The 13,049-nt window shown below is 51.5% G+C and overlaps 1 protein-coding gene across 2 annotated transcripts in view; it reads right to left on the bottom strand.

The window, feature by feature from the left end:
* TAF2 (TATA-box binding protein associated factor 2) overlaps positions 1-13,049 on the bottom strand; it is a 202,378-nt gene that overhangs the window by 141,711 nt on the left and 47,618 nt on the right. For both annotated transcript variants that reach the window (XM_069731811.1, XM_069731812.1), the window contains exon 12: positions 4,536-4,690. In XM_069731811.1, the coding sequence (XP_069587912.1) occupies positions 4,536-4,690 (155 nt within the window). The remainder of the gene's footprint in view (positions 1-4,535; positions 4,691-13,049) is intronic.

Genomic DNA, 13,049 nt, shown 5'->3' with positions numbered 1-13,049 from the left:
TGGTGAGAAGGGAAAATTGGAATGTGGAGGTACGCGTCCTGGATGTCTATGGACGCCAGGAACTCGCCTTTTTCCATGGAGGCAATGACAGAAGGAAGCGATTCCATTCGGAACAGTCGTACCCTGATAAACTTGTTCAGTAGTTTTAGGTCCAGTATGGGTCGTACTGTACCGTCCTTCTTTGGAACAACGAACAGGTTTGAATACAAACCTTGAAACCTTTCGCTTTGAGGGACCGGGATAATAACCCCGTCTGCTTTTACAGAGCTTATGGCCTGGAAGAACTCTGATGCCTTTGCCCTGGGAGGAGAAGACAGGAAAAAGCGATTTGGTGGAAGTGTAGGAGATCTGCCCGGTCTGGACCCCCTGGATCCTGACTGCCTAGACCTGCCTCTCCATGAAGTGGAAGGTTTGTAAGAGGTCTGGGGACCTCTATCCCTACGTTGTGTCCGGCCGGGTCCAGAAGACGTGAAAGTAGAGGACCAATTTGAGTTGGAACGAAAAAAATCTGGACAGAGCCTGCTGTTGCTTGTTCCAAAAGGGCCGAAAGGGTCTCTGTTGTGAGAGAAATTTACTCTTCCCTCCAGTGGCGTCGGAAATTAATTGATCGAGTTTTTCGCCCAAAAGGCGACCGCTCTGATATGGTAAAGAAGTCAATGACTTTTTGGAAACAGAATCCGCACGCCAGTCCCTGAGCCATAAGGACCTCCGAATGGCGATGGCGTTTGCTGCTGCTTGAGAAGCGCAGTCAGCGGCATCCAGAGACGCGGTCACTAGAAAAACCCCAGCTCTGGCTATCTGAGTAGCGAGGTCTGCTACCTTGGGGGGAAGATTGGTATCCACAAGAGCTGAAGACAAGATCTCAGCCCAATGGGTCATAGCCTTAGCCACCCACGTAGCAGCAAAAGTTGGAAAGAGTGCGGCTGCTGAGGCTTCAAAAGCTGAACGAGCCATATTGTCGATCTGACGATCGGTGGGGTTTTTAATGGAGGCGCCCTCTGAAGAGGATAAAATAGATTTAGTAGCCAGGCGCGATACTGGAGGATCTACCAGAGGAGACTGTGACCAATCTTTTCTTAGATCAGGAGCAAGGGGATATTTTGACTCCATGGGCTTTTGCCCTGTGAAGCGTTTATCTGGACGGATCCTATGAGATTCAATGATTTCCTTAAATTCGGGATGATTGGCGAACACTCTGTGAGCCCGCTTGGTTCTCTTAAAGGACACAGCATGATCCGTTTTAGATAAAGGTTCCTCATCTAGCTTCAGAGCCTTGTTTACTGACTCAATGAGAGAATCGAGAGTCTCCTGATCATGTTGAAATTCCTGATCTAGGAATGTGTCTTAATCGTCCTCCGAGACAGGTTCTCTACTAGCCCCAATGGAAGGGGAGCGAGAAATGGAACTCAGAACCCGATTCCCAATGATGGACTGGGGACAAGGCATAAGTCCTTTTCCTGGAAGAGCGAGAGCTCCTTGGTAAGTTAAGACCCCTAGTGCAAAGGGGTTCTGATCATCGGAAGCGTTGTCCGTAAGAGCGGCCTGGTTAGAGGAAGGGTCTAGGAACGAGTCTATCGCTTTGGCCAGGGATGCCATAGACCGGGTAAGGGAGGTAGCCCACTCAGGGGGACTAAGCTCACTGGGTTCGGTATCAGTGACAGGTGGTTCCTGAGCAGTCACCGGTTCACAAGCTGAGCATAACGCAGTATTGTGACCCCAGGGTAGAGATACCTTACAAGAGGTACAAGCAGCAAAAAACACAGTGTGGGTTTTCCCAGGCTTTGCTTGAGAAATAGTGTAGCCTTGAGGAGAGCGCTTACTAGCAGGGGAAGGGTTAAGCCATGTTTCTGCAGCTTACCCAGGTCCTGTGTCTTGAGTCCCCGGGGGAGGTCCGCAATGTGTCTCACAGAAAGCACTAATCCCTGAAGCTGTGATTCAGAACGCTGGAGCAGCGCTGCAGCATCAGCCCTGTGGGTGTCCAAAGATGGCCGCCGAGATTAGGAAGAGAAGGCGCTTCTCGCAGAACGAGAAGCGCCAGAGAGAGTGGGCGGCGGTAACCGCCGGTGGGCGGAGCCAACGTTCCGGCCTGGACGAGAGAAAAGCCGGGGGCTAAATTTTAAGCTTGCGGTTGCGGCCTGGTGCGCCGCGGCCGCTATTTGTGCGGACCGACATGACCCACGCACCCGGGCTTTAAGATATATGCGGACCTCCCTTATCCCAGTGTACTCACGGTAGATGCGGTGGGCCGATGCTCAATTCACCGTTGCCATAGTGAGGGAGGGGCTGGAGAGCATCTGCCGCCTTCCATCATCCGCTATAACAGTGGTGATGCAGTGGGGGGCTGCACGGATGCCATAAACATCATGTCCGGCTATGCACATGGCTCCAGGAGAGGTAGATGGAGGGCTACTCCATGTGGTCGCCTGCTATGGAGGGGGGAGATCGGAACGCGAAGGAACCGTCGCCCGTAAAGTGAGCTCAGGGCTGGCATCCAATGGTGCAGGAAAGGGTACGGGGAGGGACGCTCCGCGTTCTTGCCTGTTCATGGTTCGGGGGAGATCGGAACCTAGAAAGGATCCGTCGCTCTGTTAAGGGAAAAATAGAATAAAAATAAAAACGGTGGGGTCTGAAAGCAGACCAAAGTGCTTCCTACAGACACTAAGCAAGAACAGGTTCACTTGGAGCCAGCAGGAGGGTGTATACTGCCGGGGAGGAGCTATTCTTCTGTATTACTTAGTGTCCTCCTAGTGGCAGCAGCATAACACCCATGGTCCCGTGTCCCCCAATGAGGCGTAGGAGAAAAATTGAATTCACATTTCTCATTCAGCACCATTCCTCCCAGTGAATAACGGCCGGCCCAGCACCATTCCTCCCAGTGAATAACGGCCGGCCCCCTGGGCCCTGGGGAGCAACGGCCGGCCCCATCGGCCCTGGGGAGCCACGGCCGGCCCCCTGGGCCCTGGGGAGCAACGGCCGGCCCCCTGGGCCCTGGGGAGCAACGGCCAGCCCCCTGTGAAGCAACGGCCGGCCCCCTGGGCACTGGGGAGCAACGGCCAGCCCCCTGGGCCCTGGGGAGCAACGGCCGGCCCCCTGGGCCCTGGGGAGCAACGGCCGGCCCCCTGGGCCCTGGGGAGCAACGGCCGGCCCCCTCGGCCCTAGGGAGCAACGGCCGGCCCCATCGGCCCTAGGGAGCAACGGCCGGCCCCCTGGGGAGCAACGGCCGGCCCCCTGGGCCCTGGGGCGCAACGGCCGGCCCCCTGGGCCCTGGGGAGCAACGGCCGGCCCCCTGGGCCCTGGGGAGCAACGGCCGGCCCCCTGGGCCCTGGGGAGCAACGGCCGGCCCCCTGGGCCCTGGGGAGCAACGGCCGGCCCCCTGGGCCCTGGGGAGCAACGGCCGGCCCCCTGGGCCCTGGGGAGCAACGGCCGGCCCCCTCGGCCCTAGGGAGCAACGGCCGGCCCCATCGGCCCTAGGGAGCAACGGCCGGCCCCATCGGCCCTAGGGAGCCACGGCCGGCCCTATCGGCCCCCGGTGTATAACCTCTTAGCCTCCCTATGCCAGAACAGCAAGTGGTGCAGAGCTCACTGACACCAGCGCGGTCCTGTAATAGGAGCCACCACTGTACCAAGTCCGTCCATGTCTTTTTTTCCTTCTTCAATATTCCACCATGACCTGAGAGTGATATTATTGAGAAGTGGAAGAAACTGCAGTAGCACAACCGTTCCACTGCCAGGAGTTTCATGGCTGAACAGCTGCATGCAGCCTTACATCATCAAGCACAATGCAGGCATCGGATGGAGTGGTGTTAAGCCGCCACCACTGGACTCTGGGGGAAACGCATTCTGTGCAGTGATGGATGACACTTCTATTTCTAGTATCTGATAGACGAGTCTGGGTTTGGCGAATACCAGGACGTTACCCGCCTGACAGCATTGTGCCCGCCGTAGTTTGGTGGAGGAGCGAAAACACCATGGGCTTGTTTTTTCAGGGGTCGGTCTCTTACTTCCAGAGAAGGGAAATTTTAGTGCTTTAGCACAAGACACTTTGGACAATAGTGGCTTCCAGCTTTGTGCGAACAGTTTCGGGAAGATCATTCTCTGTTTCCCATATTGGTTCTTAGTGCACAAGGTCCATACAGACATGTAGGGGGAGTTTGGTGGAAGAACATGCCCGGCCGCGCAGACCCCGGATCACAATCCCATCGAATATCATTGGGATGAACTAGGAAAGAGATTGTGAGCCCGGCCTCTCCTCTAACATCAGGGTCTGACCTCACAAATGCTCTTATTTATTAAGGGTCTAAAATTCCCACAGATATTACCAAAAAGAGCGGAGCTGTTATAGCTGCAGAGGAGGAACCAGCTCCATATTAATGAGTATAGATGTAGCATGGGATGATATGAAAGCTTCTGTAGGTGCAAAGTGGAGGGGGCACAAACTTTTATACATATAGTGCTGTTATATCTACAGTACTTATTTCCTACCACATCCCCAGGACTCGATCACTTCACCTTCACACACCGGTAATAAAGGATACACCCATTGCTTTATTAGCGGCTGGATGTCTTTTCCAGACACGTTGGAGATGGATTTCAAAAAGCCAGATGTGGAAACCAACATCTGACTCCACATGTGGGACTGGAACTTCTGAGATGAAGCCGTGCTGGCCAGGCTTAAAAGCTTGTTGAAAACCTAGAGGGTGAAAACAAAAAAAAGAATAATTACAAGGTTTACCAGCGAGCAACATAAGACAGAACCGGGCACCGGTGCCAGCGAGAGACAGAAAAACATGCTCACATGTGAAATACCCGGGGCGATGATCCTTAGATGTCAGCGCTCAGGGGAAGCACGTGTGCCGATTTACAGAAGGCACCCATTACTGGCAGAATATACTGAGCTTGTGTATATACACTGTATATAGTCACCCCATGATCCATGCTCTATCCAGGGATCACAAAAAAAAGTGTATAAAGATGAAAAAGGATTATATAATAATGCATGTTAGGTTATACGAACCCAAGAGATAAATCCCATATATAATCCCACAAAACGATGAGAGGACCTCCCCACAACCTTGCCACCGCACATTAAGGTACAAGACGTGGACCTACAAAGTGTGAGACACAACCGTAAGCAATCTGTGAGCACACAAATGACGCTCTACTCGATCGTCTCATGCGCCAACACATCACTCTCTCCTCTCTGTGGTCATCACTTGACGCCATGTCAACAGCGCCGCTCACCTTCCGATGCAGAAATTATAGCCGCTGACTAAACCCTTTTATGTCACAAATTCTACGAGGACATGTACTCCCCCAAAAAAGGGAAGAATACCGAAAATTATGCTATTGCTGACACTGAAAAAAATTGCGTCTTCAAACTGGGACAAGCAATGTAAAAGTAACACTTCGCACACGTCTAGTCCATAATCCTATATATTTCTCGGTTAATGTGCTATCTTCAGCCCCGGGAGCTCACCGACTCTCCGACATGCCGGGCCAGAGTCAATACTACAGTACATTTAATTTTGGAAGCATCTAGATAGGAGGCTGTAATCAGAGGATGGGCGCGGAGGTAAATCATCCCGCTATGTCGGCCCCGTCTGCTACAACAACACGACTGCTTGTGCGTCGATCAAACACTTAGGGTATGTTCACACGATCCTGATTTCCATCCTTTTTTTTTTCAGGACTGTTTTTTAAAAAACTGCACCTCTTGGCAGAAAACGCAGGTCCTTTTTTTGGTCCTTTTTTTGTCCTTTTTTGATGCGTTTTTTGATCCTTTTTTTGATCCTTTTTTTTATGCAGTTTTCTATGCAGAGTCTGTGTGTTTTCTAGGAAGTTTTTTAGGTTTAAAATGGCTGAAAATACCCTAACCCTACCCCTACCCCTAACCCTATTCTAACCTTAGTGGGGGAAAAAAAAAAAAAAAATTCTTAATTTTTTTATTGTCCCTACCTATGGGGGTGACAAAGGGGGGGGGGGTGTCATTTAATAATAATCTTTATTTTTATATAGCGCTAACATATTCCGCAGCGCTTTACACACATTATCATTGCTGTCCCCATTGGGGCTCACAATCTAAATTCCCTGTCAGTATGTCTTTACTATTTTTTTATTTTGATCACTGAGATAGGTTATATCTCAGTGATCAAAATGCACTTTGGAACGAATCTGCCGGCCGGCAGATTCGGCGGGCGCACTGCGCATGTGCCCGCCATTTGCAAGATGGCGGCGCCCAGGGAGAAGACGGCCGGACGGACACCGGGACGCCGGGTAAGTATAAGGGGGGGAGATTAGGGCACGGGGGGGGCATCGGAGCACTGGGGGGGGGCATCGGAGCACGGGGCGGTGGGATTGGAGCACGGGGGGGCGGGATCGGAGCACGGGGGGGCAGCCACACTCCGCCCACGCACTTCCGCCCGCTTCCCCGCACTTCCTGCTGCAGCGGTTCTGCACCACAAACCGCAGTAAAACCCGCAGATATTTTTTTCATCTGCGGGTTTTACTGCGGGTTTGACCTCACAATGGAGGTCAATGGGTGCAGAACCGCTGCGGCTCCGAAAAAAGAAGTGACATGGTACTTCTTTTTTCCCGCAGCTATTCAGCGCGGCTTTTTTTTTTTATTTTCCGCATTGTGGGCACAGCAGTTCCTGTTTTCCATAGGGTACAATGTAATGTACCCTGCATGGAAAACAGCTGCGGACCCGCAGCGGGAAAATCGCGGCAATTCCGCATGAAAAAAAGGATCGTGTGAACATGGCCTTAACAAGACAGACAAGTGTGTTCTTCCTGGCAGCCGGTGACATATTCTGCCCTTAATCCTGAGTGGGCGATATGGAGAATTACAAAGTGCGAGCCATGACGAATGAGAGACGGGATCAATGGCTCCTCGAAACCAAACATGTCAAATAGAAAATGGCAGGGACGGGAAATATCGACAAGGCGTACAGTAATTGGAGGACATCAAGCCAAGGGGGTCCGCACAGTACATGTATCATCGGTCCACAGGAGAGAAGACAAATGTACGACTGCTGGGGGTCCCATCGCAGTCCCACAGACTATGGAGGGACACTTCTCTGTTCTAGGGATCGCTGATGGTCCTACAGATGGGTGAGCAATGTGTGATGGTCGATGATAGGACTACTAGGAATGGGGGGACCCATCGCAATTCCTCTAGTGATCGATGGTGGTCCTAAATATTAACACATTTATTACCAAATCCTATGAACAGCTGATAAAATACTTTATAAAAAATAAATCTCTTAAGAAGTATTTTCCCTTAAAACCCCCATGAATTCAAATGCTTGATTCACAAGATAAATATTTAGTGGCTCTTTTTAGCATAATCTCACGTTTTCCAGCTTTTACTCACAATAATAAGGAGCGCCTTTTGCTGTCAGTGAATGGAAACAATGTTGTTTACCTGCAGAGGCCGAGAACCCGAACCTTTCTCATTCCCATATATTCAGCCATCAGTGCCCCCCACTGTGATTTCAATGTAGCCACCAATTTCTGTATATCTGACATCGCTGGCGTATACTAGGTGGTGGACTTTATCAATTCCCATAACCAATAGAGATGGTGAAGTAAACACGATCACTAGTAAATATAAATATCAGCTCTTTATTATATGTTTAGAAAAATACATTAAACAATAACAATACATATACATATATAGAAGTGTCAAGACTAATATATAAATAGTGACAACAGAGATGGAAATCCAGAACACTCTGCTATCAATGGACTATCTAGTATAGCAACAAAGACATCCAATCTGAGAACTCCCATAGATACCCTCACTAAAAAAGTCCCAAGTCAGAATAGAATACTATCAATAATAAAAGCGCTACAGCGGACCATAACTACACATACATAAACAATGGGCATAGACCTCTAAGTAGTATAGTATACACCCAGAGTATAGCGGGTAATCAATAAAGAGGCTCTACCCCCCCAGAGGCTATATCCCATCTCCCTTATAAATAACTATGATGTGTCCATACCTGCTGCAGGACAGCGAAACGCGCGTCGGGGTCATCTGGGAGCCGCGTATTTACCCTCACTATGGCTGCAGGTATGGACACATCATAGTTATTTATAAGGGAGATGGGATATAGCCTCTGGGGGGGTAGAGCCTCTTTATTGATTACCCGCTATACTCTGGGTGTATACTATACTACTTAGAGGTCTATGCCCATTGTTTATGTATGTGTAGTTATGGTCCGCTGTAGCGCTTTTATTATTGATAGTATTCTATTCTGACTTGGGACTTTTTTAGTGAGGGTATCTATGGGAGTTCTCAGATTGGATGTCTTTGTTGCTATACTAGATAGTCCATTGATAGCAGAGTGTTCTGGATTTCCATCTCTGTTGTCACTATTTATATATTAGTCTTGACACTTCTATATATGTATATGTATTGTTATTGTTTAATGTATTTTTCTAAACATATAATAAAGAGCTGATATTTATATTTACTAGTGATCGTGTTTACTTCACCATCTCTATTGGTTATAGCTATTGAGTTGTGGAGAGGATCGTTGTGCCCATATTTAGAGGAATAGTTTTTGGTGGTATTTATCAATTCCCAGTCTGCACTTATTATCCTTTGCTGTACATTCACATTATAAGCCACAGACATTAATAAACGCTTCTTAGAGCTGGTGAAACTGAAGTATGTACTTGAAAATCCACATTGGAATGTTTGTATAATTCTTCATGAAAGTTTAACAATCTTTGTCTTCTTAACCTGATTGCCAGCTCCTCAGTGTCCCTCCTGTTACGGCTGAATCTGCTCTCACCTAGCCTAAGTAACAGCTTCTCAGTGTCCCTTCTCCCTGTTGTGGCTGAATCTAATCTCACCTACCATAAGAAACAGCTCCTCAGTGTCCCTCCTCCCTGCCTGGGGGATTCTAATCTCACTTAGCCTGATTGCCAGCTCCTCAGTGTCCATACCCCTGCTCCAGGGGAATCTAATCTCACTTAGCCTGATTGCCAGCTCCTCAGTGTCCCTCCTCCCTGCTGCGGGGGAATCTAATCTCACTTAGCCTGATCGCCAGCTCCTCAGTGCCCCTCCTCCCTGCTCCTGGGGAATCTAATCTCACTTAGCCTGACTGCCAGCTCCTCAGTGTCCCTCCTCCCTGCTCCTGGGGGTTCTAATCTCACTTAGCCTGATTGCCAGCTCCTCAGTATCCCTCCTCCCTGCCTGGGGGAATCTAATCTCACTTAGCCTGATCGCCAGCTCCTCATTGTCCCACCTCCCTGCTCCGGGGGATTCTAATCTCACTTAGCCTGATTGCCAGCTCCTCAGTGTCCCTCCTCCCTGCTCCGGGGGATTCTAATCTCACTTAGCCTGATTGCCAACTCCTCAGTGTCCTTCCTCCCTGCTCCGGGGGATTCTAATCTCACTTAGCCTGATTGCCAACTCCTCAGTGTCCCTCCTCCATGCTCCGGGGGATTCTAATCTCACTTAGCCTGACTGCCAGCTCCTCAGTGTCCCTCCTCCGGGGTAATCTAACCTCACTTAGCCTGATTGCCAGCTCCTCAATGTCCCTCCTCCCTGCTCCGGGGTAATCTAACCTCAGGTAGCCTGATTGCTAGCTCATCAGTGTCCCTCCTCCCTGCTCCGGGGGAATCCAATCTCACTTGGCCTGATTGCCAGCTCCTCAGTGTACCTCCTCCCTGCTTCAGGGGATTCTAACCTCAGGTAGCCTGATTGCTAGCTCCTCAGTGTCCCTCCTCCCTGCTCCGGGGGAATCCAATCTCACTTGGCCTGATTGCCAGCTCCTCAGTGTACCTCCTCCCTGCTTCAGGGGATTCTAATCTCACTTAGCCTGATTGCCAGCTCCTCAGTGTCCCTCCTCCCTGCTCCGGGGGATTCTAATCTCACTTAGCCTGATTGCCAGCTCCTCAGTGTCCCTCCTCCCTGCTCCGGGGGATTCTAATCTCACTTAGCCTGATTGCCAGCTCCTCAGTGTCCCTCCTCCCTGCTCCGGGGTAATCTAACCTCAGTTAGCCTGATTGCCAGCTCCTCAGTGTCCCTCCTCCCTGCTCCTGGGGTTTCTAATCTCACTTAGCCTGATTGCCAGCTCCTCAGTGTCCCTCCTCCCTGCTCCGGGTGATTCTAATCTCACTTAGCCTGATTGCCAGCTCCTCAGTGTCCCTCCTCCCTGCTCTGGGGGATTCTAATCTCACTTAGCCTGATTGCCAGCTCCTCAGTGTCCCTGCTCCGGGGGAATCTAATCTCACTTAGCCTGACTGCCAGCTCCTCAGTGTCTCTCCTCCCTGCTCCTGGGGATTCTAATCTCACTTAGCCTGATCGCCAGCTCCTCAGTGTCCCTCCTCCATGCTCCGGGGGATTCTAATCTCACTTAGCCTGATTGCCAGCTCCTCAGTGTCCCTGCTCCGAGGGATTCTAAACTCACTTAGCCTGACTGCCAGCTCCTCAGTGTCCCTCCTAACTGTTACGGCTGAATCTGCTATCACCTAGACTAAGTAACAGCTTCTCAGTGTCCCTTCTCCCTGTTGTGGCTGAATCTAATCTCACCTACCATAAGAAACAGCTCCTCAGTGTCCCTCCTCCCTGCCTGGGGGATTCTAATCTCACTTAGCCTGATCGCCAGCTCCTCATTGTCCCTCCTCCCTGCTCCGGGGGATTCTAATCTCACTTAGCCTGATTGCCAACTTCTCAGTGTCCTTCCTCCCTGCTCCGGGGGAATCGAATCTCACTTAGCCTGATCGCCAGCTCCTCAGTGTCCCTCCACCATGCTCCAGGGGATTCTAATCTCACTTAGCCTGACTGCCAGCTCCTCAGTGTCCCTCCTCCGGGGTAATCTAACCTCACTTAGCCTGATTGCCAGCTCCTCAATGTCCCTCCTCCCTGCTCCGGGGGAATCCAATCTCACTTGGCCTGATTGCCAGCTCCTCAGTGTCCCTCCTCCCTGCTTCAGGGGATTCTAATCTCACTTAGCCTGACTGCCAGCTCCTCAGTGTCCCTCCTCCCTGCTCCGGGGGATTCTAATCTCACTTAGCCTGATTGCCAGCTCCTCAGTGTCCCTCCTCCCTGCTCCGGGGTAATCTAACCTCAGTTAGCCTGATTGCTAGCTCCTCAGTGTCCCTCCTCCATGCTCCTGGGGATTCTAATCTCACTTAGCCTGATTGCCAGCTCCTCAGTGTCCCTCCTCCCTGCTCTGGGGGATTCTAATCTCACTTAGCCTGATTGCCAGCTCCTCAGTGTCCCTCCTCCCTGCTCCGGGGTAATCTAACCTCAGTTAGCCTGATTGCTAGCTCCTCAGTGTCCCTACCCCTGCTCCGGGGGATTCTAATCTCACTTAGCCTGACTGCCAGCTCCTCAGTGTCCCTCCTAACTGTTACGGCTGAATCTGCTATCACCTAGCCTAAGTAACAGCTTCTCAGTGTCCCTTCTCCCTGTTGTGGCTGAATCTAATCTCACCTACCATAAGAAACAGCTCCTCAGTGTCCCTCCTCCCTGCCTGGGGGATTCTAATCTCACTTAGCCTGATTGCCAGCTCCTCAGTGTCCCTACCCCTGCTCCGGGGGAATCTAATCTCACTTAGCCTGATTGCCAGCTCCTCAGTGTCCCTCCTCCCTGCTGCGGGGGAATCTAATCTCACTTAGCCTGATCGCCAGCTCCTCAGTGTCCCTCCTCCCTGCCTGGGGGATTCTAATCTCACTTAGCCTGATTGCCAGCTCCTCAGTGTCCCTCCTCCCTGCTCCGGGGGATTCTAATCTCACTTAGCCTGATTGCCAACTCCTCAGTGTCCCTGCTCCGGGGGAATCTAATCTCACTTAGCCTGATTGCCAGCTCCTCAGTATCCCTCCTCCCTGCTCCTGGGGAATCTAATCTCAATTAGCCTGATCACCAGCTCCTCAGTGTCTCTCCTCCCTGCTCCTGGGGATTCTAATCTCACTTAGCCTGATCGCCAGCTCCTCAGTATCCCTCCTCCCTGCCTGGGGGAATCTAATCTCACTTAGCCTGATCGCCAGCTCCTCAGTATCCCTCCTCCCTGCCTGGGGGAATCTAATCTCACTTAGCCTGATCGCCAGCTCCTCAGTGTCTCTCCTCCCTGCTCCGGGGGAATCTAATCTCACTTAGCCTGATTGCCAGCTCCTCAGTATCCCTCCTCCCTGCCTGGGGGAATCTAATCTCACTTAGCCTGATCGCCAGCTCCTCATTGTCCCTCCTCCCTGCTCCGGGGGATTCTAATCTCACTTAGCCTGATTGCCAACTCCTCAGTGTCCTTCCTCCCTGCTCCGGGGGAATCGAATCTCACTTAGCCTGATCGCCAGCTCCTCAGTGTCCCTCCTCCATGCTCCGGGGGATTCTAATCTCACTTAGCCTGACTGCCAGCTCCTCAGTGTCCCTCCTCCGGGGTAATCTAACCTCACTAAGCCTGATTGCCAGCTCCTCAATGTCCCTCCTCCCTGCTCCGGGGGAATCCAATCTCACTTGGCCTGATTGCCAGCTCCTCAGTGTCCCTCCTCCCTGCTTCAGGGGATTCTAATCTTACTTAGCCTGATTGCCAGCTCCTCAGTGTCCCTCCTCCCTACTCCGGGGGTTTCTAATCTCACTTAGCCTGATTGCCAGCTCCTCAGTGTCCCTCCTCCCTGCTCCGGGGATTCTAATCTCACTTAGCCTGATTGCCAGCTCCTCAGTGTCCCTCCTCCCTGCTCCGGGGTAATCTAACCTCAGTTAGCCTGATTGCTAGCTCCTCAGTGTCCCTCCTTCATGCTCCTGGGGATTCTAATCTCACTTAGCCTGATTGCCAGCTCCTCAGTGTCCCTCCTCCCTGCTCCGGGGTAATCTAACCTCAGTTAGCCTGATTGCTAGCTCCTCAGTGTCCCTCCTCCCTGCTCCTGGGGATTCTAATCTCACTTAGCCTGATTGCCAGCTCCTCAGTGTCCCTCCTCCCTGCTCCGGGGGAATCCAATCTCACTTAGCCTGACTGCCAGCTCCTCAGTGTCCCTCATCCCTGCTCCTGGGGATTCTAATCTCACTTAGCCTGACTGCCAGCTCCTCAGTGTCC

This window comes from Ranitomeya imitator, chromosome 6 (assembly GCF_032444005.1).
Source record: "Ranitomeya imitator isolate aRanImi1 chromosome 6, aRanImi1.pri, whole genome shotgun sequence".
Lineage (NCBI taxonomy): Eukaryota > Metazoa > Chordata > Amphibia > Anura > Dendrobatidae > Ranitomeya > Ranitomeya imitator.
The sequence above is the reverse complement of the archived record's forward strand: the minus strand, read 5'-3'. Positions and strand labels throughout refer to the sequence as shown.